This window comes from Phoenix dactylifera, chromosome 5 (assembly GCF_051530095.1).
Source record: "Phoenix dactylifera cultivar Ajwa chromosome 5, Ajwa_hap1_PhDact_Kaust_v1.1, whole genome shotgun sequence".
NCBI classification, from domain to species: Eukaryota; Viridiplantae; Streptophyta; class Magnoliopsida; order Arecales; family Arecaceae; genus Phoenix; species Phoenix dactylifera.
Window position 1 is genome coordinate 20,148,418 of NC_143194.1, and position 26,158 is coordinate 20,174,575.

The following is a 26,158-nucleotide window of genomic DNA, read 5'->3' on the forward strand; positions in this document are numbered from 1 at the left end:
TATTTGAATACCGTTGGTCTTTCCATCTCTTAGTCAAAAGAGAGCACATGCGTAGCTACTTTGCACAGCACTCCTAATTAAAAAACATTATTGCTTCCATATTCGCCTCTAATCGAACATAGTTCGCGCTGCGGTGGAGAACTAAGACTTCATTCATTGATACCAAGCTAGGATACCTAAGAAAATGAACTTTAACTGTACAGGACTAGAATACGTATAGCATTTACAAGCACCATAGTAGTGAACTGATAATCTACATAACTGTGATGGAAGGCTTATTTCTAGATCATTTTCCAACACCATATCTGTGATCTACATAAGTTTATGATTTCAACATTGTAAGAATATATAAGGTTTTTAGTTACATCCTTTTTTTCTTTCATTTGGAGAAAGGATTCCTTTTCTACATATGCTCATTCTTCTATTGTTTTTCTCTTTGTTATTCCTGTATGTGCTGATATTGGATATTTGACAAGGAAGCTTTGCTGAAGAAAATCTTAGTTTCACTCCCTATGGGTAAGAGCCCCTTGCAAAGGTCTGACCATGAGTAACAGTTCCCTCAGAGGTGCACTCGCCAGAGTGATCCTGACCCAGCACTCAGTTTTAGTGAAAGGGGCACCGACCCCTTAACATATTCAACACTTCTCGTACAGTAGTTGCTCTTGCTTTACATGAGCACACTGACAAGCCTTAGCTCTTTTCTTTAAGAGGGATCTTTTAGCAGTCTCATCATTCCACAACGTCCTCCGACCCACTGTACCGTCCTTATTTTTTGCACACCCACATAGAGTTTCATAGTGGCATAGGATCCCAATTCCTTGCTTTTTTGCGTGCGCTTGCCCGTGGAAAGAAAGGTGGGTGAGGACTGCAACCAAAAGGCTTCTCAAACCAAAGCTAGATCCCACGCCCGTGGAGGAATCCCATGCAGCACAAAGTAACCCCATGATGTAAGATATCATCAGATAGCTCCTGTGGGACCTTTCTATATATTCTTCTTTTGGATTGTTTCACGGGGCTTCCTTTTTTTTTTTCCTGCAAGCATCGTTTACTTAATGGCACCGAAACAAGCTTTCCATTCTAAAAAGATAAAGGAAAAGAAAAGAAAAGGAGAAGGCTCTGCAGACTTTTGCATTGCTTTGGCTTTCATCAAGCTTTATTCCACATTAAAATAAATGCAATCTTCTGCCCCGTTTCTTCTTTCTGAATGCTCCTTTTGCATTATATCTTGAATTCTCAATCAAAGCCTTTACCTTCCAAAGGAAAATAGAACTAAAAATTTCTAAAACCTGTTTTTGTTTTTTTGTTTTTTACTTAAAAGCGTCATTTCCCCTTTTTTTTACTTAAATTCTGGGGCGCTAATGTCCATGAGAAGAAGATCCTTTAGATGCACTCTAGGGATTCACACTGGGCTCTCTCTCTCTCTCTCTCTCTCTCTCTCTCTCTCTAGTAGCCTTTATAATTGCTACAGAATTCTACATTTTCATTGGATGTAACAAATAGACTAGGATTCATTGTTCTATCTAAAGCATACATGTAGAGCAAATGGAGGAAATCTGTCTCTCTCACACACACATTCATAGGAAAGCAAATAAAGACTGACAAGATAGAATTGCACATAACTCATTTTTCTTTGTTTTCCTCCAACAAAACTAGGAGGTATACTTTTAAGTTTGGAAACTAAATTTGCGAAAATGTTCTGCTATCCTTAATAATGGCGACCATTCTTATATGAAGATTAATAAAGAACTCAAGGAGGAAGTGACGGTGAGACGCCTTAGACGCTAGCGACGTTGATGATCTTAAGGAGCAAGGACAAATAGGCCTCTATACATAAAAATATTTTCTGTGTAGTTTTGCTAAATGTTTTTGCTACTACTATTTTGTTTGCTATTGTTTACTATTTTTTGTCCTCCCATGCTTGTTTTGCAGCATTATATATTTATGTATAAATATTAATAAAGTGAATTATTATATTTTCTTTATTTTTTATTTTTTAAAAGTTTTAGATATTCAAGTTGTTTTTGAAATTTTATTCTTTATTTTTTGAACTATGAATCTTTAATTCTACTTGAAACGCCCAACTTCTAATTGTTCCTTGGGGGGGAGAGGTTGCTTGTAGAAGTTGGTAAAAAATAAAGAATAATATGTGTGAAAGTGGCATGAGTGGACTTTGCTACTTCCAACACATGGGAGGTGCTTAGTTTGAAAATTGTGGCTGTGGGAGCCCACTAAACCCCACATCCCGCACCCCGCCCATCCCACCGCGGGCCCCCGTCCCGTTCTAAATCATCACCACGCATTAGAGTTTATAAAAAGAAAAAAGAAAATAAAAAGGATAGGAAAAAAGAAAATAAAAAGGGAGAATGTACAATAATTTATACCTAAAATTTTTATTTTTGACCACAATAAGGCAACGAACTCCATGCCAGAAACCATTAGCAGTAACCTCTTCAGTATATTAATGTTACAATGACGAGAGTACTTTATGAGATAGCATGACAAAGTTCTCAACATAAGAATCCAAACATTCCTCTCCTCTCATAGGTGTCAACAAATGATTAATTAAAATCAATCTTATGCCCATAAGAGATTGCTATTCTTATATCCCCCAGGTAAGAGTAGTTTTATTTAAGTTGTATCAATGGCTTATAGCCAGATACCAGCTACAATGAAAAATGATGAATGATGACACGATCTAATAAAAAAATATTGTTAGAAATTATGATGAAGTTTAGGTATTATCCGGATTGTGTTATTATGCTGTTAAAACATCATGGCACTTATTTTGAACTTAGATGGGTTCAATCAATAACACGTATCCCCTAAATGAGTGGCTAAACTCATAAGAAAGTTTAAATCGCTTAAAGATAGCTTATTTTAAATATATTATGACAACTTAAAACAGGCACACATTTAGCTGACCGTTGCTGATGCGTGTAACTCGAGGGGAGACCTCCCAAAGCTGTTAAATATGAAAATGACATTATTTTGAATTTTTGATTCGACTCCATCTAATGCTGGTACACAGATACCACGTGGCACGGAGCCTTCCGGTTTGGTTGCACGTGTCATCTGGATAAATGTTCATCATCAGCTCTGCTGCATTGATCATTGCAGCGGATCCTGTCTCAAAGGAATCTAGTCTTTGGAGTCAGGAAATTCCTGATGCCGTGACTACCTTACTTACTTTGGAACGGCAGTTGGCACAGCGTTCTTCTGAATCTACTTAAAATACGGCACCGAAATCTGTGTCAGAGGACCACCGTTGGCACCGAAATTCTTCCCACACCTGACGTGGCCGTACCTGCTGTTTGACACTATGCTGGGTCCCACTGTTTTAAAGTAAAAAAAGATAAAATCCAAACCTTGCAACGGCTATTTAGTGAGGAAAAAGCTATTAGGCCCAACTTTGGTACCAAAGAAGTTCCCTGCATGGCCACATCGATCCATGAATGTAAGGTGGCAGCCACCGAGATCGTACCATAGTTAGAACGGAGCTTTGTTTCTATCGATGTGGTACAGATTCGAAACGCACGAGCGTCAATTAAATATTGAAAACCGGATGCCTTCCGTCTGAATACGCTCGGTGGAAACGCTATTTGATTTAGCTGGTACTGGAGTGACGTACTCATACGTGGGGTGACCCACGGATCAGAGAGGATATGAGCAAAAAATTTTATCCGTATCTGCATCGAACATTTTTTGGTGGAAGGAGAGCCCAGTGGAAGCCGCTACGCGGTGAGGTTTCCTCTCCCCCTCTTATTTTTTTTTTTTTAAATATAAAGAAGTAAGGTGGCACGAGGAGATTGGTGCTTAGTACATTCAACACCTAATGTAACTTGCACCAACCTGGTGAATGGCATATTTGGCCATCCACATAGAATCCCAGCAATCTGGGAATTATTTGGGTAACAGAGTTGGTCCTGAAGCATTGTTTCTTCATGACATTGCTTCTCCACTTCTACATCCAGAAGTCATACTTTTTAATAGATATCATAAAAAATTTTTTAGTTCAATTGTTCTTTTTATAATTATTTATTTCAAACATTATGGACTGCATTTATTGACATAAGAGTATGGTCCAAAAGGAAGCAAAATGCGTGGAGTGGCACGCTTCTAAATAAGAAGTACGGCTTCACAAGAGAGATATTAAACTATGTTTAGGGTTGCAAATGACTATAGTTAGTTATGAGTGACTGAGGATGAGCTCAATAACTTACCTGTCTCGGCTAGGCATGGCTGGAAACGGAGTGGACTGATACAAAATTCATTGCTCCACATATAAAAGAGCAGACCTCAAATATTAAAAGTTTTGTAAAAATGTATAAAGACTCAGCTTGGTTTGATAAAAAGCTTGGCTAAAGTTGTGTTAGAATCAAAATATAAAAGATATCTCTAGGGCTTGGCTCAAGCTTGAGCCTAGCTTGAGTAGCCTTTTGATCATAAAATGAGCTGAGCGTAGGCAGCCTCTATCTATATTATAATAACAATAATATATATATTCAAAAAACTTCTTGAGAGCAATCTAGCAGCTGTTTTTTATTATATATTTCGATATGTAAATCTATATTTTTTTTCAATTTCTAAATTCAAGAGAATCAAAGCAATGAATCTCATAAATATGTTTCTTATAGCTATAATGAAATTCTGCATCCGACACTTAGGTAGTCATAGCATTAACGCTTTGTCCCGTGGTCTACGATGTTACCTGAGGATCTAATATGAATAGGCACATAAATGCATAGATCGAAGGGTAATGTTATAATTCAAGTATAAATGGTGCATAAGCATGCTCGAGGTAGCACGAGTTTTGGCTAGTGCTAGTTGTACAACTTGCACATATAAATCTCGGCCTAACATTTAGTGCTAATCGACAAACCGCATTACAGAATAGTATATTTAATTAGAATGGTGTTATTATCTAGATCACTCAATTAAATGATATTATATCCAACTCGAAGAGGAATCAAGTTTTCAGGTGAATCAAATCGGCAAGATCTTTTGATATTGTCCTGCAACATTGGGGCGTCAATAGTGTGATAATCCAGGGGTGCACAAAGGGGTCCTTACAAAAGATGTCTCTTTTAGAATTCCTCATCCCAAACTCCGGGGAGCTTTCCCTCTATTTTTTCAAAAAAACAAAAAGAGCCGCATTGGATTGCATCATCATAACGCCGCCGACCTCATTTCCAAACTTCGCCGGGGCCCACATCCTCCAACCAATCTCGCCCACCCGTTGCCAATCCCCGTCCGAACCGCGCTACAGTCACCTTCGACAGCAACTTACCAACCTCGGTCCTCCCATCGCACAAAGGAAGGTAACCAGATCCCGGTGACCACACCGCCGGAACGGGTAACAATAAATAACCCCACCCCTGGTTCACGACTCGTCGGAGAGAATGAAGAAGAAGAAGAAAGCAGTACTTTTTGAAATGGAAAAATAACGAACAACTAAGTATTTAATTTTTTTACCTCAGTAAAAAGTCGGTCACGAAGAGTATGAGCTGTTCTTAAACGCACCGGTAGTGAAATCCATCACTTCCTCTTCCTTGTTTGCTCTATTAATCTCTTCATCTCCTCGTTTTATTTCACCTCTTCGCCAGTTTTTTAAATTGGTTTTGGACGTATCCGAATTCGCGCTCTTGAGAACCCTAGTCGATCCTCGGGGAAAATTATTCCCCATCGATTCGTTGGAGATCGGATCCGCTGATCTCCTCGATTCGATCTCTGGATCCTCTTTCCGACGGGCTCCGTCTCGACCGAATCCGTGCTCTCTCATTTGGGTTCTGGATGACGCAGGGAGTGGAGGGTTGGAGAGGGGATCGGGTACGGAAGCGGCGGGGATGAATTCTGATGGTGCTGTAGCTCCGCCGGCTGCGGCGGAGGCGGGGAAGGCGGCGGCGCCTCCGAAGAAGGATCGGCGTATCGTCAGCTGGACTCCAGAGGTCGCTCTTTTTTTCCCTCTTTGTTGATGTGTTCGTGTTTTGTTTGCATGGGCGGAGAGGTTTCTGAGGTGACGATGGTGTTGGTTTCTTTGCAGGAGGATGATCTGCTCCGGGAGCAAGTCGCTCTTCATGGAACTATCAAGTTAGTCACCGGATTTCGCTCTATTTTCCTGTCTCTATTTTATTTTGGTTTGATAGAACAGTTTCCATGGCTGAATTGGATCATTTGAGGTGGTTCTGATGTGGGTTTTTGGGCAGCTGGACGAAAATTGCATCTCAATTCAAGGATAAGAGCGGGAGACAGTGCCGAAGAAGGTAGGTGGAGTTGGAAATGGCTCAGAGAGAATAGAAAAGGAGCGATATTTTTGTTTATTTGATTGCGGTTTTATTGAAATTTTTGGCCTGAAATGATGGAAACATGGTGGTGAAATTTCAGATGGAATTCGTACTTGAATTCAGAGTGTAAGAAAGGTGGATGGTCGCCAGAAGAGGACAATCTCTTGTGTGAGGTATGAATTGGATTAGTAGTGCATCAAGTGTTTTTGTTTAATTTTTTTTTCAGAATATCTATTTTCTAGATATAGTCTAGACCTAGTTTGATTGCAAAGTAGTATTTTTCCGCTCAAAAGTTGTATTTGTTGAGAGAAATTTGTGATTATATTATCTATCATATATCTTAGGTATGTGATGTTGGGTTTATATGGTTCTTTATATGTGTGGTTGATCATTCTGACAGCGGGTTGATACAGTTATATCTCTTATCGAATTATCTGAGTTGATAGAAGTTGCTCTTATCTATTACATTTGCATAGCATGTATTCCATAGTTTAAGGCCCTGTTCTCTTGCTTCGATTTTAATTCAAATTTCTGTTTTGAGAGTCAGTTGACCTCCGGATATGGTCCATAACAAATTAGAGTAAAAACTGATTTGTAGGCTCAGAAGGTTTATGGGAACAGATGGACTGAGATTGCAAAAGTAGTCTCTGGCAGGTAATTTTCTCTGACTAATATTTTTGAACACATACTTCTAATGCTACAGAGGAATAAAAACCAAGAGAAGTAGAGAACTGATGCATATCATTTGTTTAACAACAGAACAGATAATGCAGTCAAGAACCGATTCTCTACCCTCTGCAAGAAAAGAGTGAAGAATGAGGCTTTATTCAAGGAAAATAGCGGTTCATTCCTGAACCCAAATAAGAGGGTCATAATTCAAAATGGATGCATCACAGTTCAGACAACGGAATTATCGCTATCCACAAAGCAGATGAGGTATAGAAAACATCAAACAAAAATCAAGACCACCCGCGAAAGTACACATTTTTTCCATGTTACTGATGATTGATGCAACTGACGGATACACTCGATGTATTTTGCCTTTGCAACACAGGTACAATATTTCAGATCTTAAAGAAAATAAAATAAGGGAACAATATCTTGGGAACCATGGAATGAAAAAAGATCAGTTAAGGTCTCCTCTGGCAGGGCTTGCTCAAAACTGTAACACTGCGGGCGGATTGCTGAATCAACATCTCATTGGAAATGACCCAAGGACAGCAGTGTGTGATGGTAAGCAATGATAAACTTGTATTTCTTTTACTGTTGCTCTATATTTATTTCAAGGAGTTGCTTCTTATGTCATTAACACATACCCCATCTTGCATGTAAACAGACAATAAGACTAAAGGTACCTTTCTTAGAAAGGATGATCCAAAATTAACTGCCTTGCTTCAACAAGCGGAGATGCTAAGTTCCCTTGCACAAAAAGTTAATGCAGAAAACACCAAGGAGAGCCTTGATGATGCCTGGAAGGTGCTGATTACTAGCCTATTTCACTGGCACTTCCTGCTTGCTTTGTTTGTAACTGGCAAAGTATATTGGAAGGCTATAATTTAATATGTTATTTTAATTGTAATAATAATTCAGGAAATCCAAGACTACCTTGCCCAAACAGAAGAGACTGGATTACTGAATAGGAAAATTTCTGGAACAGATTTTCTACTGGATGACTTCAGAGACCTCATGGAGGATCTAAAGGGCACCAATACAATAAGTCAGCAATCTTTGAGGTAATAACAATTGTCTGTCCAGTAATTTTGGCTGATAACTCAGTCTGTTATTCTGGCCCATGTCCATCGAACTCACAACTAGTCTATTGTGTAGGCAATCTGATTTGCATCAAAACAGTCAAGGAAGCTCAGAGTGCAGCACGGGGTCAACTGACCACTTCGAAACTCAAAGAAATGACAGGGATCATTGGACTGACCATTGTTCATTTAACAACGATGCAGAGGTCAATGGTCCTCATGAAAATGTGCGGCTTCCAAGTATAAGCACTCATCAAGGTAATAATCAATATTCACAAAACATAGGTTTTATCAGTTCCATCAATTCATTCATGTTACTGGGACGGGGAAGTATTTACACAATACAACTTGTTCTTCTTGCAGAGGAAGTCTCGCCTCCTACCAAAAGGCCAAAGGAGAATGATGAAAACAGTTGCAATGTTTCTAATTCTCAGTTTGCCTCACCTCTTCCAACAACCCCACCTTTCCGATCATTAGCAGATGGGATTCGAACCCCAGAATTTACAGCAAGTGTAAGCAATGATTTTAGTGTCTTCCTGTGTTCTTGTAGCATATTCAAATAGACACAAATCCCATAGACTCAAAGGCTTCTCAGATAGCAAGTAGAAACAGAAAAAAGATGACTGTGAGCCTTTCTTTCGCCTAAAACATGAAAGGTACATTTTGGATTAGCATCACATAATATTGGAGGAAAACTTATATGTGCCTGCATTAATCAAGTGAAGGAAGATGTTGAAATAGTCAATAATATTATTTAGCAGGGTAATGCTGACTGTATGTGGTGTTACTTTCTTTTATATTCCAGGGGAAAAATTGAACCTAGATGATTTAGTAGGGACGAAGCTGGTGCTTTATGTTCTTTGTAACAATTGCATTTGCTTTCATCTAATATGTTAGTATTTCATAGTGTCCTCTCTCTTAAATTAATACATAGCTTTGTTGTATGGTCCAGGAGAGGCGTTTCTTGCTGAGTATAATTGGCCTGCCATCACCAGCCCCCAGCCCCAAATCCTCTCAACAGCCAACCTGCAAAAAGGCTCTTCTTGATAGCCTTTAACAAATAGTGCCATTTCTGAAGGTCTTTTTACATCTCTCCAAACATTTTCATATTTAGAAGCTCTGAAAAATCATCTTTGTCCCAATATTGTGATAATCTATTTGTAGGTTCTTCTTGTTGCCTTTTTTGGGGAGCCATGGACCTTCTCCTGTTTTTCATCAAAAGTTGTTCTTAGGTCTGTATCTGATGTGTGTTGCCCGGTGCTTTGAAATGTTCCTTGGCCTTTTATCATCTTAGTCTTGTTTGTTTGCATACCCGTTTGGTATTGAGCTTAGCATTTGCGCTCTCCCATTCCTTATTCTTGCTATATAGGATTGTTGTGCTCCAGCCCACCTCAAACAGTTTGGTTTGTCATTTCTTGTATATATACTGCATTATAGAGTTATCATGTTGCAATTATACAAGCTTTATTTATTAAAAAGTGGATGAAGGACCAGCCAGTTGAAGTGGATGCCCTCTTTGGTTTGGTCTAACGTGTAAGATATGTAATAAGGAAGCTTTCTTGATTGTGTTATGTCTGTAACCATTCCTTGTATCTGTTTGACTGGAGATTGGGACCTGTAATTGGTGTTTTATTCTGTAATATATAATTCCCTTTTCTCCTTGTTGTACTTATCTTGAGTTTTTCAGTTTCTCAGTCATTTGCATACTCGTGCTTTAACCACTTTAGAGAAATGACCTTAACTTCATCAAATGATAACTATGAGTTCCTTAAGCTAAAACAATTATAGTATTGGATGCAATCTGTCACGCCCCAAACCCGTCACTCGGGTCGACCACGTGACACGGCCACATAATCCCTAAAGTAAAACCCTAGAGATCATGTAAGGCCTAAAAGGTACAATATTCACATAAATACTCAAAATTAATGATTAATGTAATTAAATCAAACCCAACTAAAATGTACTGATTAATTACATAATTTCAAATATCCATAAACAAAAGATAAATTAACTTCTAACTATCTAGCAGTCAGACTCCATATCGATCTCATTTCTTGTTCCACCCGATGGACTCTATAATTTCAGTGCCTCTGAAAAAGAAAGTAAGTGTAGTATGAGCTTTTCCAGCTCAGTAAGAATCCCAACAGCCACACACAGTAATAATAATAAAATAATCAAAGCAACAATTAAATATCATTTCATCATTCAAAAGCTCAACAGACAACAAGTATATATAACCAGTACATATACATAAATCCTTTTTGCACATTATGTGATCCATTTTCGTATTACTCTGATTTCCAAGTTTTAATATTTTCACTTCTGGCTTTGGACTAACCAAAATCATAACCCAGTCCAAGATTTCACAAATCCCACGCATAAGCTCGTAGCAGCTATCCCACGCGTAAGCCCGTGGAGGCTATCCTACGCATAAGCTCGTAGCAGCTATCCCACGCGTAAGCCCGTGGAGGCTATCCTACGCATAAGCTCGTAGAGGCTATCTCATAATAAGGTTAGTCTAACCCATTTTATATGTCTAGTTTTACATGTTTAATCACATTTCAATCACATCACATATTTTCATAAATTCTCAAAAATATGATAATTCTTCTCAATTTAATTATTCCAATACTTTCATAATAAACCAATTGCACACCTCATATGTGTCATACAAGCTCATAACAACATACTGATAAAAATATATCCAACGATAAATCCAATACATGCATAAATAGAGGTGCTCAGATGTAAGGATTCTTACTGAAATTGTAGACTGACTCAAGTATGGATCCGAATCACAACCTACATGCTGGAATGCTGAGTCCCCTGATCAAAATCTCCTGGCACCGCTGACTCTTCCCCTACAACATCAATTATAAATCACAAACTAAATTATTTAATATTTAAATATTCTAAACCATAATTCACATCCACTATGGGGTCCATCACCAGATCCCCAAACATCTCTATCCCTCCAGATCTAGGGCAGTCGGGGTAGCCCGACTTCCACCTTGTACCACCGGCCTATGTCGTCGCCAGCCGTGGCGGCAGTCACGCCGGCAACGATGGCCGGTCCCGATGAAGAGACCAAGAGAAAGGGATGATTCTTCTCTCTTCATGGTTGGGAATACATCTTCCTCCCTCAAATCTTTTTGATCCAAGGGCAACAGCCATGGTGGTTGTGCCCTCTCCTTCCCCAACCCGACAACACTACTGGCCGAACCATCGCCAGCCGCCACTGTTGCAGTCGTCGGCGATGGTGGCCGGCCAAGGGAAAGAGAGAAGAAGAGATCTCCTCCTCTTCTTCTTCCTCCCAAGAACCAGCAAAGGGTCCCCCCCTCCTCCATCATCAGCCGAAGACCACCCTGATGGTGGCTCGGCTCCCCCCACCCGACGGCAGCCACGGTGGCCCACGACCGCCGTCGTCGTCGCCGCTGGTGGCCAACCGACGAGAGGAAAAGGGGAAAGGAGATGGGATCACGAGGAAGGAGACCTCGGTCCACCTCCTCCCATCCCCAACTAAAACCCTAGAATCCCTCATGAGGATGATAGTGTTATTTTGATGATTAACACAACCATTGAGAAAATATCTAATTAAATACTACAAGTTAACATGATACATCATTACTGAGTTCGACACTCTCGATACATTAGAAGAATGAGATCAAGATGTCTTTCAATGATTGGTCGCCCTAGAAGTCAAACCAAGTAGTCGCCCGTCGAGTTAATAATGAGATAAAATTTGTGATAGAAAAGGGATAGTAAATTCTAAATTCTAATTCAGCAAAGTTTCAAGTAAAACATACTTTTAAGGGCAAAATAGTAATTTTCATTGTTAAGAGTATGTAGCACTTCCATGGCATACATTCAAAATTACTTGAAGTATATTTCATTGATTGTATGAATGAGTCTAACCTTAAGATGCAACAAAGTGTGGAATGAGTCGACCCCAACAAAGGTGGAGTCGACCCTGGCACATCATGGAACCATCAGGCACACCTATGCAAAAATGGCTCGGATGAACAATAGTGGTGTCGACCCCAAGTATGCTTGAGTCGACCCCAGCTTCAAGCCTCAAGAAAACAAGTCTCTAGAATTTACTGAGAGGGCCGACCCCAACTTTTCTTGAGCCGACCCCAGATGGAGCTGACCCCAGGAATGCTCGAGTCGACCCCAATGGAGTCGACCCCAACTGAACATGAGTCGACCCCAAGGCTATGTCGTTCAAAAATGTGTCTCTGGAATTCCTGAGAGGGTCGACCCCAATGAAACTTGAGTCGATCCCACTGTAGCTTGAGTCGACCCCAAAAAAAGTTGAGTCAACCTTAGTGAAAAACAGCTGAAATACAAGGTTCTGTGATCCCTGAGAGGGTCGACCCCACTGTAGCAGAAGTCGACCTTAGTGAAAGTTGGGTCGACCCCACTGAAAGTTGAGTCGACCCCAAGTCTGATGAACAGTGGTTTGAGTCGACCCTAGAAAAGTTTGGGTCGACCCCAGCACGGGCAGAAGCATAACGGCTAGTTCTGCAGAAGTACTTTTTGACCTCCCAACGGCTAGTAACGGATAGTTTTTTAAATCTAACCAATGGGGAGTAACCTAAACATGTGGAAAAGTATTTATAATGACACTATTCATCAGAGCAAAGCATCCTTTTGCAAAATATCAAAGCTTATCCAAGAAAGACAAAAGCCCTAATTTTCTTCATCGAGGTGCTTCATTCAAGAGTCAAAAGAAAGCGGTTGAGCAGATCAAAAAGAGGCATTAAGAGCTCCACCAACCTTTGAAGAGTGAAGCATTCCTTGACAAAGAAGAGAAGAACCATATCAAAGCGATAACTATATTCTAACTCTTCTTTGAAGCTTACATTTGTTTTATCTGCTCATCTAGGAGTTTCAACCTTCTTCTTCTTCTTAAAATCTTGTAAGGTTTGTTGGTGAGCCTGTAAAATCAACGGTGTAGGTTTGTTGGTGAACCCGTAAAACCAACGGTGAAGGTTTGTTGGTGAGCCCGCAAAAACCAACATAGGTTTTTGGTAATCCCGAAAAACCAAGTGTAAAGGTTTTTGGATTGTGAGCCTGAAAAACAATCCAACTGTAATCCGCGAGACTATAGTGAATTCCCAAGGGGTCGCTTGGGGAGTGGACGTAGGTTCATAGGAGAGCACCGAACCACTATACTTCTTATTGTTTGTATTGTGTATTCTTCTAAATTACTTACTCATCAATTAACATAATTAAAGAATCAAAAATTAACAAAAACCAATTCACCCCCCCTCTTGGCTTGTCACCTTGGGCAACACCTCACAATCCCTTCTCAATCCAAATCAACACCCCAGATGCCATGGATCTCTCGGCCAACCGGCGGCCAGCAGCGGCAAAAATTTGGAACAGAGAGGCCGAAACAGGGGTACCCTATTTCGGATCCCTCTCCGACGATTTCACCAGCCAAAACCCCACCAACGCCGCCCCAAATCCAGAAAATGAAGCACAAGGAGCTTACCTCAGTCCGACGGGATGCTCCGGCGACCCTTCCGGCAAGGAATCGGTGGAGAAATCCGTGAGTAAACCCACGGATCCGAGGCCTCTTCGTGTGATTGGTGGGGATCTTCGTTATCCTCCTTGACCGGCCGGCTCGTGAAATTTGCCGCCTTCCCCCACGATCGCCCTCTTCTCCGACGGTCAACCTCTTCCGATGACCGGCCTCCTCTAACGCCGCCGCCCCCCTGCAACTCCTCTCTTCCACGATCGTGCCTAGGGCACGATCGTAATAGGTGGATGGGCCCGATCGTTTCGGGCCGGCCCATCAACCCTTTTTTTCTGGGTTCTCACACAATCAAGAGCTCATATGCAAACGTTTTCTTCGATCCATCTCGACTTGAACATGGCCCACTGTCAACCTGCTTCATTTGCACCCAGCCTGTTAGCCCATTTAATTGATCCAAGTCCATTTAGCTTTTGGGCTTTTCTATTGTATCCATATGCTAGTTATTTTTCAAACTTCTTAGATTATTTTTACTACAAGTTATTTAAAAACTTTTTGTGCTATATTAAATTATTAAAACTTATTTTATACTAAATGCATAAACAAGAGAAGAACCATATCAAAGCGATAACTATATTCTAACTCTTTTTTGTAGCTTACATTTGTTTTATCTGCTCATCTAGGAGTTTCAACCTTCTTTTTCTTCTTAAAATCTTGTAAGGTTTGTTGGTGAGCCCGTAAAACCAACGGTGTAGGTTTGTTGGTGAACCCGTAAAACCAACGGTGAAGGTTTGTTGGTGAGCCCGTAAAAACCAACATAGGTTTTTGGTGATTCCGGAAAACCAAGTGTAAAAGTTTTTGGATTGTGAGCCCGGAAAACAATCCAACTATAATCCGCGAGATTATAGTGAATTTCTAAGGGGTCGCTTGGGGAGTGGACGTAGGTGCATAGGAGAGCACCGAACCACTATACTTCTTGTTGTTTGTATTGTGTATTGTTCTAAATCACTTACTCATCAATTAACATAATTAAGGAATCAAAAATTAACAAAAACCAATTCACCCCCCCCCCTCTTAGCTTGTCACCTTGGGCAACAAGTAGTATCAGAGTAAGGTGCTCTCATAGTATTTATTGATCTTACGATCAAGAGTCAAAGATCATGACAACCCAAGTAGAATGTTCTATTAGCGAGGGACAATCCACAAATAGACCATCCTTGTTTAATGGCACTAATTATACTTATTGGAAAGCTAGGATGAGGATTTTCATACAAGCACTAGACTATGATATGTGCAACATCGTAACTAGGGGGCCACACACACCCACAGTTAGTATAGAGGGCACAATCATTTCTAAGCCTGAAATGGATTGGAATGAGAGTGATAGAAGACTTGCACAATTAAATGCTAAAGTAATTAATGTACTTTACTGCTCACTAGATATAAGTGAATTTAATAGAATATCCACATGCCTCTCCGCTAAAGAAATTTGGGATAAACTAGAGGTCACACATGAAGGAACTAATCAAGTCAAAGAGTTAAAAATAAATATATCAGTACATAAGTATGAATTGTTTAAAATGGAATCCACTGAGTCCATAATTAAAATGTTCACTCGATTCACTGAAATCATAAATGGACTAAAGAGTTTGGGAAAGTCTTAAGCTAACTCTGAACTTGTGCGAAAAATTCTCAGGTCTCTACCAAGAGTTTGGAAGGCCAAAGTAACTGCAATACAAGAAGCAAAGGATCTCAATACACTGCAATTGGAAGAACTTGTAGGATCACTCATGACCTATGAGCTGACTATGAAATAAAACTCAAAAGAGGAGGTTAAGAAAAGAAAGACCATTGCCTTGAAATCCACAGCTCCAAAGCAGGAAACTGCATCAGAGGAGTCCGATGATAAGGAGGAATATGGTGAAGAAGGAATGGCAATGCTTGCAAGAAAATTCAGAAAATTCATGAAAGGTAAAAAGAAATTCCATAAAAGAAAATCTTTCGTAAGAGGTAGCTCAAGCCGGAAAAAGGGAAAAAAAAGAAAAGAAAAAAGAAGTGCCAATATGCTATGAGTGTAACAAGCCCGGGCACTTCAAGATAGATTGCCCGAAATTGAAATGGATGGCAAGAAAACTTAAAAAGAGGAACCTCATGGCTGAATGGAGTGAAAGCGAAGAGTCAAGTTCGGAAGAGGAAGATCAACAAGAGACGGCTCAAATCTGCTACATGGCCAATGATGATGAGGTAGATTCTGAACTTGAATGTGATTTTTCGGTAGAAGAGTTACATGATACATTTTTAGAACTGATGGAAGAACATAGGAAGCTAATTTATAAAAATAAAGTTCTAAAAAATGAAAATCAATCTCTTATTAAAGATAAGCTGAAACTATCTAATAACTATGAAACATTAAGTAGGAGGTTCACAAATGAAACCAAGAATCTAATTGCTGAAAATATCAAGCTAAAAGAAGATGCAAAAAAATACAAATCCTTAGTGGACAAATTTACACTTAGTTCAACTAAATTAAATATGATTCTTGATAGTCAAAAAGCTGTATATGATAAGGCTGGTTTGGGATATAAAATAAATAGGAAGCAAAAATACTTAAAGAACATATTTGTGAAAGCCAAAACTGAAAATATAACTTGTCATTGCTGCAATAAAGTAGGACACAAAGCATATGAATGCAATCTTAGAAAGTCTAGCTATAACAAATTGAGTGATAAAAGTAAGCTAAAGTCCAAAAAAATTTGGGTTCCAAAAGGAACATCAAGTACTAACCTTAAAGGACCCAACATAGTTTGGGTACCTAAAGCACATTCTTGACTTTGATTGCAGGAGTGTCTTACAGCTAATAAGAGGGATAAACGATGGTATCTAGATAGCGGCTGTTCAAGACACATGACAGGTGACATAGAATAATTTGTCACTTTGAAATCTAAGGAGGATGGAGTGGTAACCTATGGAGATAATGGAAAAGGACTTATCATTGGAAAGGGTAAAATCTATATCACTCCATCCACATTTATAGAAAATATTTTATTAGTTGATGGTCTGAAACATAACTTGCTTAGCATAAGTCAATTTTGTGATAAAGGTCTTAAAGTCACATTTGAAGCTTCAGTATGCATAATTACAAATCCAAAAGATAATAGCATTTTACTTATGGGACATAGGCATGGAAATATTTATATAGTAGATCTTCATTATTTAGGCAAGAAAAATGGATTATGCTTAATTACTAATGAAGAAAGAAAAAGTGAAACAAGTTGGCTTTGGCACCGTAGACTAGGACATGCTAGTATGGACTTAATATCAAAACTAGTCAAGAAGGATCTGATAAAAGATTTCCCAAATTAATTTTTGAAAAAGATAAAATCTGTGGACCATGCTCATTGGGAAAGCAAACAAAATCATCTTTCAAATCAAAGAATATAGTATCAACCACTAGGCCCTTTGAACTCATACACATGGATCTATTTGGGCCTACTAGAACTACAAGTCTAGGAGGAAAAAAGTATGGACTAGTCATAGTAGATGATTTCTCAAGATACACATGAGTTTCATTTCTTGCACATAAGAGTAAAGCATTTTCAGCATTCTTGAAATATTATAAAAATATCATAACTGAAAAGAAGCTCACCTTAATTGCAATTCGAAGTGATCATGGAACTGAATTTGAAAATCAACACTTTGAAGAATTTTGTAATAAAAATGGTATCTTCCATCAATTTTCAGCACCTATAACGCCTCAACAAAATAGGATTGTTGAAAGGAAAAATAGGACCTTAGCAGAGATGGCACGCACGATGTTGTGTGAGTCAAATCTTCCAAAATACTTTTGGGCTGAAGCTGTAAGTACTGCTTGCCATATTTTAAATCGTGTTTTAATAAGACCTATAACTAAGAAAACTCCTTATGAACTTTGGAAGAATAGGAAGCCAACTGCTAAATATCTTAGAGTATTTGGATGTAGATGTTTTATTTTAAACAATGGCAAGAAGGATCAAAGTAAATTTGATGCCAAGTCTGATGAAAGTATCTTTTTAGGATACTCTACATCTAGCAGGGCATACAGAGTATTCAACAAAAGAACACTTGTAGTTAAAGAGTCAATTCATATCATTTTTGATGAGTCTGTCTCCTAGGAGAGAAAATACTTCTGATGATGATGCAGGAATTCTTGAGTTCGAAAAATTGAATCTTAATGACGTACCAAATCAAGATAAAGAAGATGATCATGTACCATCACACTCTCAAGACTTGCAAAAGGGATGGAGGCATGCACATGGGCATCCTAAAGACTTAATCATTGGTGATCCATCTCAAGGGTTAAGAACTCGATCCTCTCTTAGAAATATAAATGACTATCTTGCTTTTGTTTCACAAATAGAACCTAAGAATTATGAAGAAGCTGAAAAAGATGTAAATTGGATAAATGCTATGCAAGAAGAATTAAATCAATTCAAAAGAAGCAATATATGGACATTAACTGAGAGACCAAAGCATAATTCTATAATTGGAACAAAATGGGTCTTTAGAAATAAATTAGATGAAAATGGGGTAGTTATAAGAAATAAAGCTAGACTTGTAGCTAAGGGATACAATCAAGAAGAAGGAATAGATTTTGAGGAAATATTTGCTCCCGTAGCCAGATTATAAGCTATTAGATTACTTCTAGCTTTTGCATGCTTCATGGATTCAAATTGTATCAAATGGATGTAAAAAGTGACTTCTTAAATAGTTATATAGAGAAAGAAGTATATGTAGAGCAACCTCCTAGTTTTGAGAATCATGAATTGCCAAATCATGTGTTTAGATTACATAAGGTATTATATGGATTGAAACAAGCACCTAGGGCTTGGTATGATCGATTAAGCAAATTTCTGCTAAATAATGATTTCAGTAAAGAAAATGTAGATAAAACACTCTTTCTCAAAAGAAAAGACAAAAATTTGCTAGTAGTACAAATATATGTAGATGACATAATCTTTGGTGCCACTAATGATAATCTTTGCAAAGAGTTTGCTAAACTAATGCAAAAAAAATTCGAGATGAGTATGATGGAAGAACTAAATGTTTTTCTTGGATTACAAATCAAGCAAACTAGGGAAGGCATCTTTATTCATCAAACTAAGTACACAAAGGAAATACTAAAGAAGTTTGAAAATGAAAATCACAAGGGGATAGGCACTCCTATGAACCCCACTAGTAAACTAGACAAAGATGAAAAAGGAAAAAGTATAGATATGAAGCTCTATAGAGGATTAATTGGATCTTTGCTTTACCTAACTGCTAGTAGGCCAGACATAGTATTTAGTGTAGGAATATATGCTAGATACCAATCAAATCCTAAGGAATCACATCTAAGTGCTGTCAAAAGAATTCTTAGATATTTGAGAGGAACCACAAACATAGGATTATGGTACTCTAGAGACTCCTATACTGATTTGCTTCCATATTCTGATGCTGATTTTGCTGAATGCAAATTAGATAGAAAAAGCACCAGTGAAACATGTCAATTCTTAGAAAATAACTTAGTATCATGGTTTAGCAAAAAGCAGAATTCAGTAGCATTATTAACGGCTGAGGCAGAGTATATAGCTACCGGTAGTTGCTGTGCTCAAGTACTATGGCTCAAGCAACAACTAGAGGACTATGGAATTAAATTAGACAACATTCCTATAAAGTGTGATAACACTAGTGCCATTAACCTTACCAAAAATCCGGTTCAGCACTCTAAAGCCAAGCACATTGAAGTAAGGTATCATTTCATTAGAGATCATGTGCAAAATGGGAACATATGTATTGAGCATGTATGTACTGAGAAACAATTAGCTGACATATTCACAAAACCTTTAAGTAAAGATGGATTTTGCATGCTTAGGAGGGAATTAGGCATATGTGATCCTTTTGATTGAAGAGATATAAAAGGAACAAGTTGTCTCATGATACTCTCCTCCCATTTCGAAAAACTCATGAAACATTAGTCGAACTAGCCATTTATAGACTCCTTACTCATGTATCATTGTTCCATAAAGAATTGGTAAGGATTGGAAGAAAGGAAGAATTTTAAAAAAAAAAATTTAAGTCTGAACTGGGGCCGACCCGAGCCAGAATGGGGTCGACCCAAGAAAAATCTGGGGTCGACGCAACGGCGGGACCCTATTTTTAAAGAGGGACCCGAGAGCTATTTTAGGGCACTATTTCATCTTGTCCTCTTCCTAAAACCCTATTTTCCACTCTCCAATCTCTTCCAATCATATCCAAACAGTAGAAGATTGCTTCCCCAAGCCGTTGGATCAAGACCTAAGGAAGCATTTGGTGAAAATGGGACCCAAGCGAGCCGTTGCTAAGAGATCCGGGAGAGTTTCACGGCCTACCCTCGTAGATATACATGCTAGAGATTTTTCTACAGTGCCCCCACAAGGTGAGACACGTGTAAAGCCTCCTCCTCCTTCCTCCCCTTCAGTTCAACTTGCAAAATATGCGGAGAGACCGATTACCACAGGGAGAAGGATCCACTCCGAATTTTTGGATCAAGAAGGGTTCCGTTTGGGGGATTGGATCCGAAGGCAAGGATGGGAGTATCTTTGCTCCCTAGATTTGGTGACGTACCCGGGCTTGGTTCGTGAGTTCTACGCCTTCCTAAAAGTTGGATCGGGAGGGCTTGTGTCTAAAGTCCGAGGAGTAAGGGTTAGGGTCTTGGAAGAAAGTTTGAGTGAGTTGCTTCATCTCTCCTGCGAAGGTGCAACCCCAGAAAGATCGGAAAGCAAGTTAAGAGCTCTACAGTTGATATTTGAGAGAGATGATTTTGATTACTCCGAAACTGTGATAGCTAGCTCTCTATCAGCTGAGATGAGGTTGTTGCACAATTTCATAGGTCGGATTTTGTTTCTGAAGAGTGGAAGATTTGATCACATATCTGAGCGAAATTTGGTCATTATGGAGCAGGTTATTCAGGGCATTCCTCTGAACCTCCCAGCTATAATGATCAGGCAAATGAGAGAGGCAATATGCAAATCGAGAGTTTCTCTGTCCTATGGTATGATACTCACCCTGGTCTTCCGACAGCATGACATATCTGTGGAGGGAGAGATCTCCAGGCATCTATTATTCACTGACACTTACACTGTACGATCCCTAGTTCGTATGGGTTATGAGAAGTTGAATGGGCAATGGGTGCGTGCGGGAGCAGGGATACATGCACAGGAGGGTGATGCACCAGAGGTTGGAGACCCCATCCCTAAGGCTGAGGTACCTGAGGATCATCCTACGGCACCTTCAGAGGCTGGCCCGTCGTCATTCGTACCCACGGGGTGCACAGAGGAGTTTTAGAGTAGGATGACTGAGCTTGTGTAAGCTCAGGTGAGGACTCTCTCTGACGGATTGACGAGCAGGATGGACATTATGACTGCTGAGATTAGAGACCTCAGAGAGCAGGTGGGAGCATTACAGAGAGAGAGGGAGGCTCATGGTCCCTCTGTGCCCCGAGCAGCTGAGTCGGAGGTTTCGACACAGAGTCATCCAGCTCAGCGAGGTTGATGCATATCCCAAGATTCTTGACTCTTCTTGATTTCTGGAAGGGTGGTTCCGACCTGATTGCAGACACGATTTTCAAAGATCCGTCCGTCAGATCGATCTCAATTTTGGATATGTTGTAGGTCTCCGCGTTAGCTTTCCAGCATTACCGGTCGTGGGTCTAGAGAGGATGTCGGGATCTTGAGATATCAGCCTCCGACTGATGACTGCGCAGGGAAGGACGGGCTGATAATCCGACGGGATGGAGTTGTTTGTAGAGGCTGGAAGGGATCAAGGAGGAGAGGAAGAAGAGGGAGAAGGTGGCTGGCCTCTCGGGACAGAGGTGGTGCAGCCGGATGAAGGAGGGGGCGGCAGCCTTGGACGGCGGCCTAGGGAGAGGGGGAAGGCATCGCAAGAAGAGAAGAGAGAAGGGAAGAGAGCTAGGGCAAAAGTCTTTCAATTAATTTTTGCATGCTGAAATAGGTGCTCACCACATCTATTTATAGGTGGCTACCTGACCCCTTAACTTGACTTGATCTAATTGAATTCAAGAAACAACTAAACCCAAAGCGACTCTAATAAAGTCCAAGTCGGCTAGCCCGAGCAAGGCTATGCTGAAATAAAATTTGCATCAAGGACTCAAAAGCAAAAATAACCAAATGATTCAGTCCGAGACGGTCTAGTGGATCCAACCGCATCAGAGGTCCACGCCAGACTCAGTCCCATCAGGCTCGACCTTCCCTTGCCACTTATACTAGGAGGATGAGGACTAGATCACAGCCCTTAGATACCCCCTAGGCTGATGTTAGCATTATGATTAGTACCTAGGATTTATCTAGCTCTCATATGTATTTTGCCTTGTTGATGTACTTTGCACTTTGATTGAAGAACATTATATTTTTGACATTAATATACTACAATGTTCCATTTTGATCAATGAAACTTGAATGTTTATTATTTACTGCCTCTACTTATCTATTGACATACACTTGTTTGATGATAACAAAAAGGAGGAGAAGTAACGAAAGAAAGAAGTTGCAATAAGTTAACAAATAAGTTTGAAAATTATAGTAGGAGATAATATTCACTTAAGGGGGAGCAATATGTAACAATGAAAATTTTAAAGTCTAAATTTTTAATCAAAATTTCAGAATTTGGCACATACCTCTCATGCCTCGATACATAACCTAAAACTCTTGCTTTATCTCAAATTTTTGAAGTTTCATCCTTAACCAAATATAAAAGAAAGGGGGAAAAAATCAAAAGTTCAAATGGGCAATATTTGGATGAAAAAGAGGGAAACTTCACTTTCAAATTTGAAAAGCTGAAATTCAGCAACTTGAGCTCTTCTAAAACAAATTTTCTAATTTTAAGATAAGTATCAATCTACTCATACTCAATATTTCGTAATAATCAAAAAGAGAGAGATTGAGGATGATTGTATTATTTTGATGATTAACACAACCATTGAGGAAATATCTAATTAAATACTACAAGTTAACATGATACATCATTACTGAGTTCGACACTCTCGATACATTAGAATTATAGTTGGGCACTGGGCCGGGCCGCCCACGGCCCGGCACGAAGAGGGCCGTGCCAGGCGGCCCGGCACGAAGAGGGCCGTGCCTGGCACGGCCCGATAGCTACAGTGTCGGGCCGTGCCTGGCACGGCCCATTTAAAGGGGCCGTGCCGGGTCACAGGTTACTGGCCCGCGGGCCGACCCAGGCACGGCCCGCTTCGGGCCTGGGCCGGCACGGCCCGCTCTAGGCCCGCGGGCCTGGCACGGTCCGGGCCTGGGCCCGGCCCGGCCCGATAAAAATTAATGCTTCATAAATTTTTTTAATAAATTAATAAATATTAAAAACTAAGGATTTATGAATATAAAGCCACCTTAATGGTGGGGGGTTTGGCATAGACCCCTACCAGTTTATTAATTTAAATCAAAATGGTACATGAAGAGATGTTTGGACCTTGGTCTGACCTCCAGAATACAATAAAAATGTACAATTATAAAAAATTAAGAAATCTTACTAATCATCAGTGATTCAGTGAATCAGTATTCACTCTTCAGTCTTCAGTAGTGTTTGTATCATCATCATCAGAGGATGTTGTATTATGTCCACCTTTATCTTGAAGTCTTGCCTCAGCATCCAACCAATCTTTGAAGCAGAGAAGCATCTCCACCGTTTCGCCCGTCATCCTACTTCTCTTTTCGTCAAGAACACGCCGACCTGCACTAAAAGCGGATTCCGATGCTACCGTGGACATCGGCACAGCTAAAATATCGCGTGCAATTGCAGACATAACAGGATATTGATTTCTAACACTCTTCCACCAAGATAATACATCTAGATTCTCTATTTAATTTTCATCATATGCAGACTGAAGATCATTTCGTAAATAAAATTCTAGTTCACTACTTAAAGATGAAGAAGATGAAGATAAACTTGAAGCATGTGTGTGTCTTCTCTGTGCAATGAATGAAAAAATAGATGACGAACGAGAACTACTAGAAGAAGGAATAGCGGTTTGTATTTGTGTTCTAGATCCATAAATTTTTTTCATCATATATAGCATAAATATCATAAAGAAGTTGTTTTACCTCATTTTTAGCAGGTTCAGGATCTTTAATCATATTTTCACAGTATGCATCAAGTAAAATTAGCACGCCATTTAATTTAACTCTAGGATCAAATACAGCAGCTAAGTTATGCATAGGACATATCTTGTCCCAATACTCATTCTATTTAGATTCCATTAGGTCAATAATAGGCATTAAAACATCATCATATCTATGTTCTGCAAATTTTTGAGTAATTATATATGCTTGTTGTAAAAATGAACATGAAGTTGGATAATAAATACCAGAAAGAACATTGGTAGCATTATAAAAACTAAGCAAAAAATCTTCCAAAATTTTTCCTTTATTCCAATCAGTTTCAGTCAATGTAAAGCCTAATCCACGATCATTAATATATGCACTTAATAAGTTTCTATATGGGTATGCATCATGTATCATGCTATATGTTGAGTTCCAACGAGTAATTACATCAAGTTTAAATTTTTTAAAACATTTACCATGATTTATACATAGTTCCTTAAATTCTTGAAGTCTTGATCTTGAAGCATGAATAAAAGAAACTGCATTTCTAATTTTACCAATCACATCTTGAATCATCCCCATGCCAGCTTGAACAGAAAGATTTAAGATATGACATGCACATCTAATATGCAATAAATTTCCATCTAACATGGGATGCAATGAGTCTTTTAATAATGCAACAGCAGAATTATTATTAGATGCATTATCAAAAGTAATAGACATAATTTTATCATTAATATTATATGAACATGCAGTTTGATAAATGATATTTAAAATTTGTTGCCCAGAATGTGGAAAATCAAAAGCACGAAAAGCAAGAATACGTTTATTTAATTGCCAATCATTATCAATATAATGAGCAGTAATGGCAATAAAACAATTACTACCTACAGATGCTGACCAAATATCAGAAGTTAATGAAATTTTTACATTTAAAGTAGAAAGTGATTCAATTAAACTTTGTTTCATTGCTAAAAAGTTAGTCATAGCTACTCTTCTAAATGTACGCCTACTAGTTCTTTTGTAAGCAGGTTGTAGGTTTAATTGAACATATTCTTCAAAATTAAAAGATTCACATAAACTAAAAGGTAATTCATCCTTAACTATCCATTTTACAAGTGCTTTTCTTTGATTTTCATGATTATATGCAAAATTACCTACAAGTAATCCCCCTTGTATATTAAGGGTACTTTGAGTTTGAGCATGAGAATCATGCATCCTATGACTCTCTTGATGTCTTTTTAAATGCCCTGTTCTCCCACTACTACTACAACTATAAAGTTTGGCACATTTTTTACATTTAGCTTTCCAGACTCCATCAACCATAACTCTATCAAATTCAGTCCATACAGCACTAGTCCTCTTACGAGAAGAGGTTTGATCTTCACTCGGTTCACTAGTTCTAGAGGAACTAGGAACATGGGGTTGGGGATTAGTTTCTTCTCCCTCAGAAACAGGAGGAATGTCAAACTGACTTTCCTCAAAAGATGACATATCTAAATTGATAAATTAAAAAAATAAAAACTAACCACAAAGAGGATTGGAGGAATTGAGTAGAGGGTCGGAGGGCAGAGGCAGAGCCACAGAGCCGAGATTCTGAGCTTCCTCTTGTGCTCTCAACAGGAGTGACCTTCTCTTCTCAACAGGAACCTCCTCTTGTGTAGCACTTGAACACTTGCTAAATGCAAACTAAAAATTAAATTGCTAGAAGAGCACTTTAGAAGAGAGAAATAATAGTATTAGAGAAGGAGAGAGAATAGTTGGTTTGGTGTGGTGAGAATGAGGGAGGAAAGGGCTATTTATAAAAGCCAAATTTTTTTTTTCCCAAAATACCCCTCAATTCAGCCGTTATTGGACTGTTGGGAGGGGTAAAACCGACTTTTTTCCAAAATAGCCGTTGGAAACGGCTATTTTCCTCACCCCTCACCGTTGCGGGCCGTGCCTGGCACGGCCCGTTTGCACCCGTTACGGGCCGTGCCTGGCACGGCCCGGCCCGCCAATAGACGGGCCGGGGGCCGGGCCGGGCTTCCTTTTGTGCCCGCGATGGGCCGTGCCGGCACGGCCCGCTTCATAAGCGGGCCGGGCCAGGCACGGCCCGTTTAGACCTTGGGCCTGGTGGGCCTGGGCCGGGCCGGCCCGGCACGGCCCGATGCCCAACACTAATTAGAATAATGAGATCAAGATATCTTTTAATGATTAATAATGAGATAAAATTTGTGATAGAATAGTAATTTTCATTGTTAAGAGTATGTAGCACTATCATGGCATACATTCAAAATTGCTTGAAGTATATTTTATTGATTGTATGGATGAGTCTAACCTTAAGATGCAGCAAAGTGTGGAATGAGTCGACCCCAATAAAGGTGAAGTCGACCCTGGCACATCATGAAACCATCAGGCACACCTCTGCAAAAATGGCATGGATGAACAGTAATGGAGTCGACCCCAGCTTCAAGCCTCAAGAAAATAAGTCTCTAGAATTTATTGAGAAGGCCGACCCCAGATGGAGCCGAC

At 39.4% G+C, this 26,158-nt stretch overlaps 1 protein-coding gene across 1 annotated transcript; it reads left to right on the forward strand.

Annotated features, from left to right (window-relative positions):
* Positions 1-5,392: 5,392 nt before the first annotated feature.
* LOC103712391 (transcription factor MYB124-like) lies at positions 5,393-9,700 on the forward strand. Its single transcript, XM_008798904.6, has 12 exons — positions 5,393-5,945; positions 6,041-6,087; positions 6,204-6,260; positions 6,382-6,454; positions 6,880-6,935; positions 7,041-7,217; positions 7,336-7,514; positions 7,618-7,757; positions 7,872-8,014; positions 8,109-8,290; positions 8,396-8,544; positions 8,985-9,700. Exons 1-12 carry the CDS (start codon positions 5,844-5,846, stop codon positions 9,087-9,089), a joined length of 1,410 nt encoding a protein of 469 aa, XP_008797126.2. The 5' UTR covers positions 5,393-5,843; the 3' UTR covers positions 9,090-9,700.
* Positions 9,701-26,158: the final 16,458 nt, after the last annotated feature.

What these genes read in the sequence shown, in the direction of transcription:
- LOC103712391 (XM_008798904.6), top strand. Translation starts at nt 5,844, where the DNA reads ATGAATTCTGATGGTGCTGTAGCTCCGCCGGCTGCGGCGGAGGCGGGG. An exon ending in GGGAGACAGTGCCGAAGAAG is followed by an intron (nt 6,261 to 6,381) that starts GTAGGTGGAGTT and finishes GTGAAATTTCAG; the next exon opens with ATGGAATTCGTACTTGAATT. An exon ending in ATAAGTCAGCAATCTTTGAG is followed by an intron (nt 8,015 to 8,108) that starts GTAATAACAATT and finishes TCTATTGTGTAG; the next exon opens with GCAATCTGATTTGCATCAAA.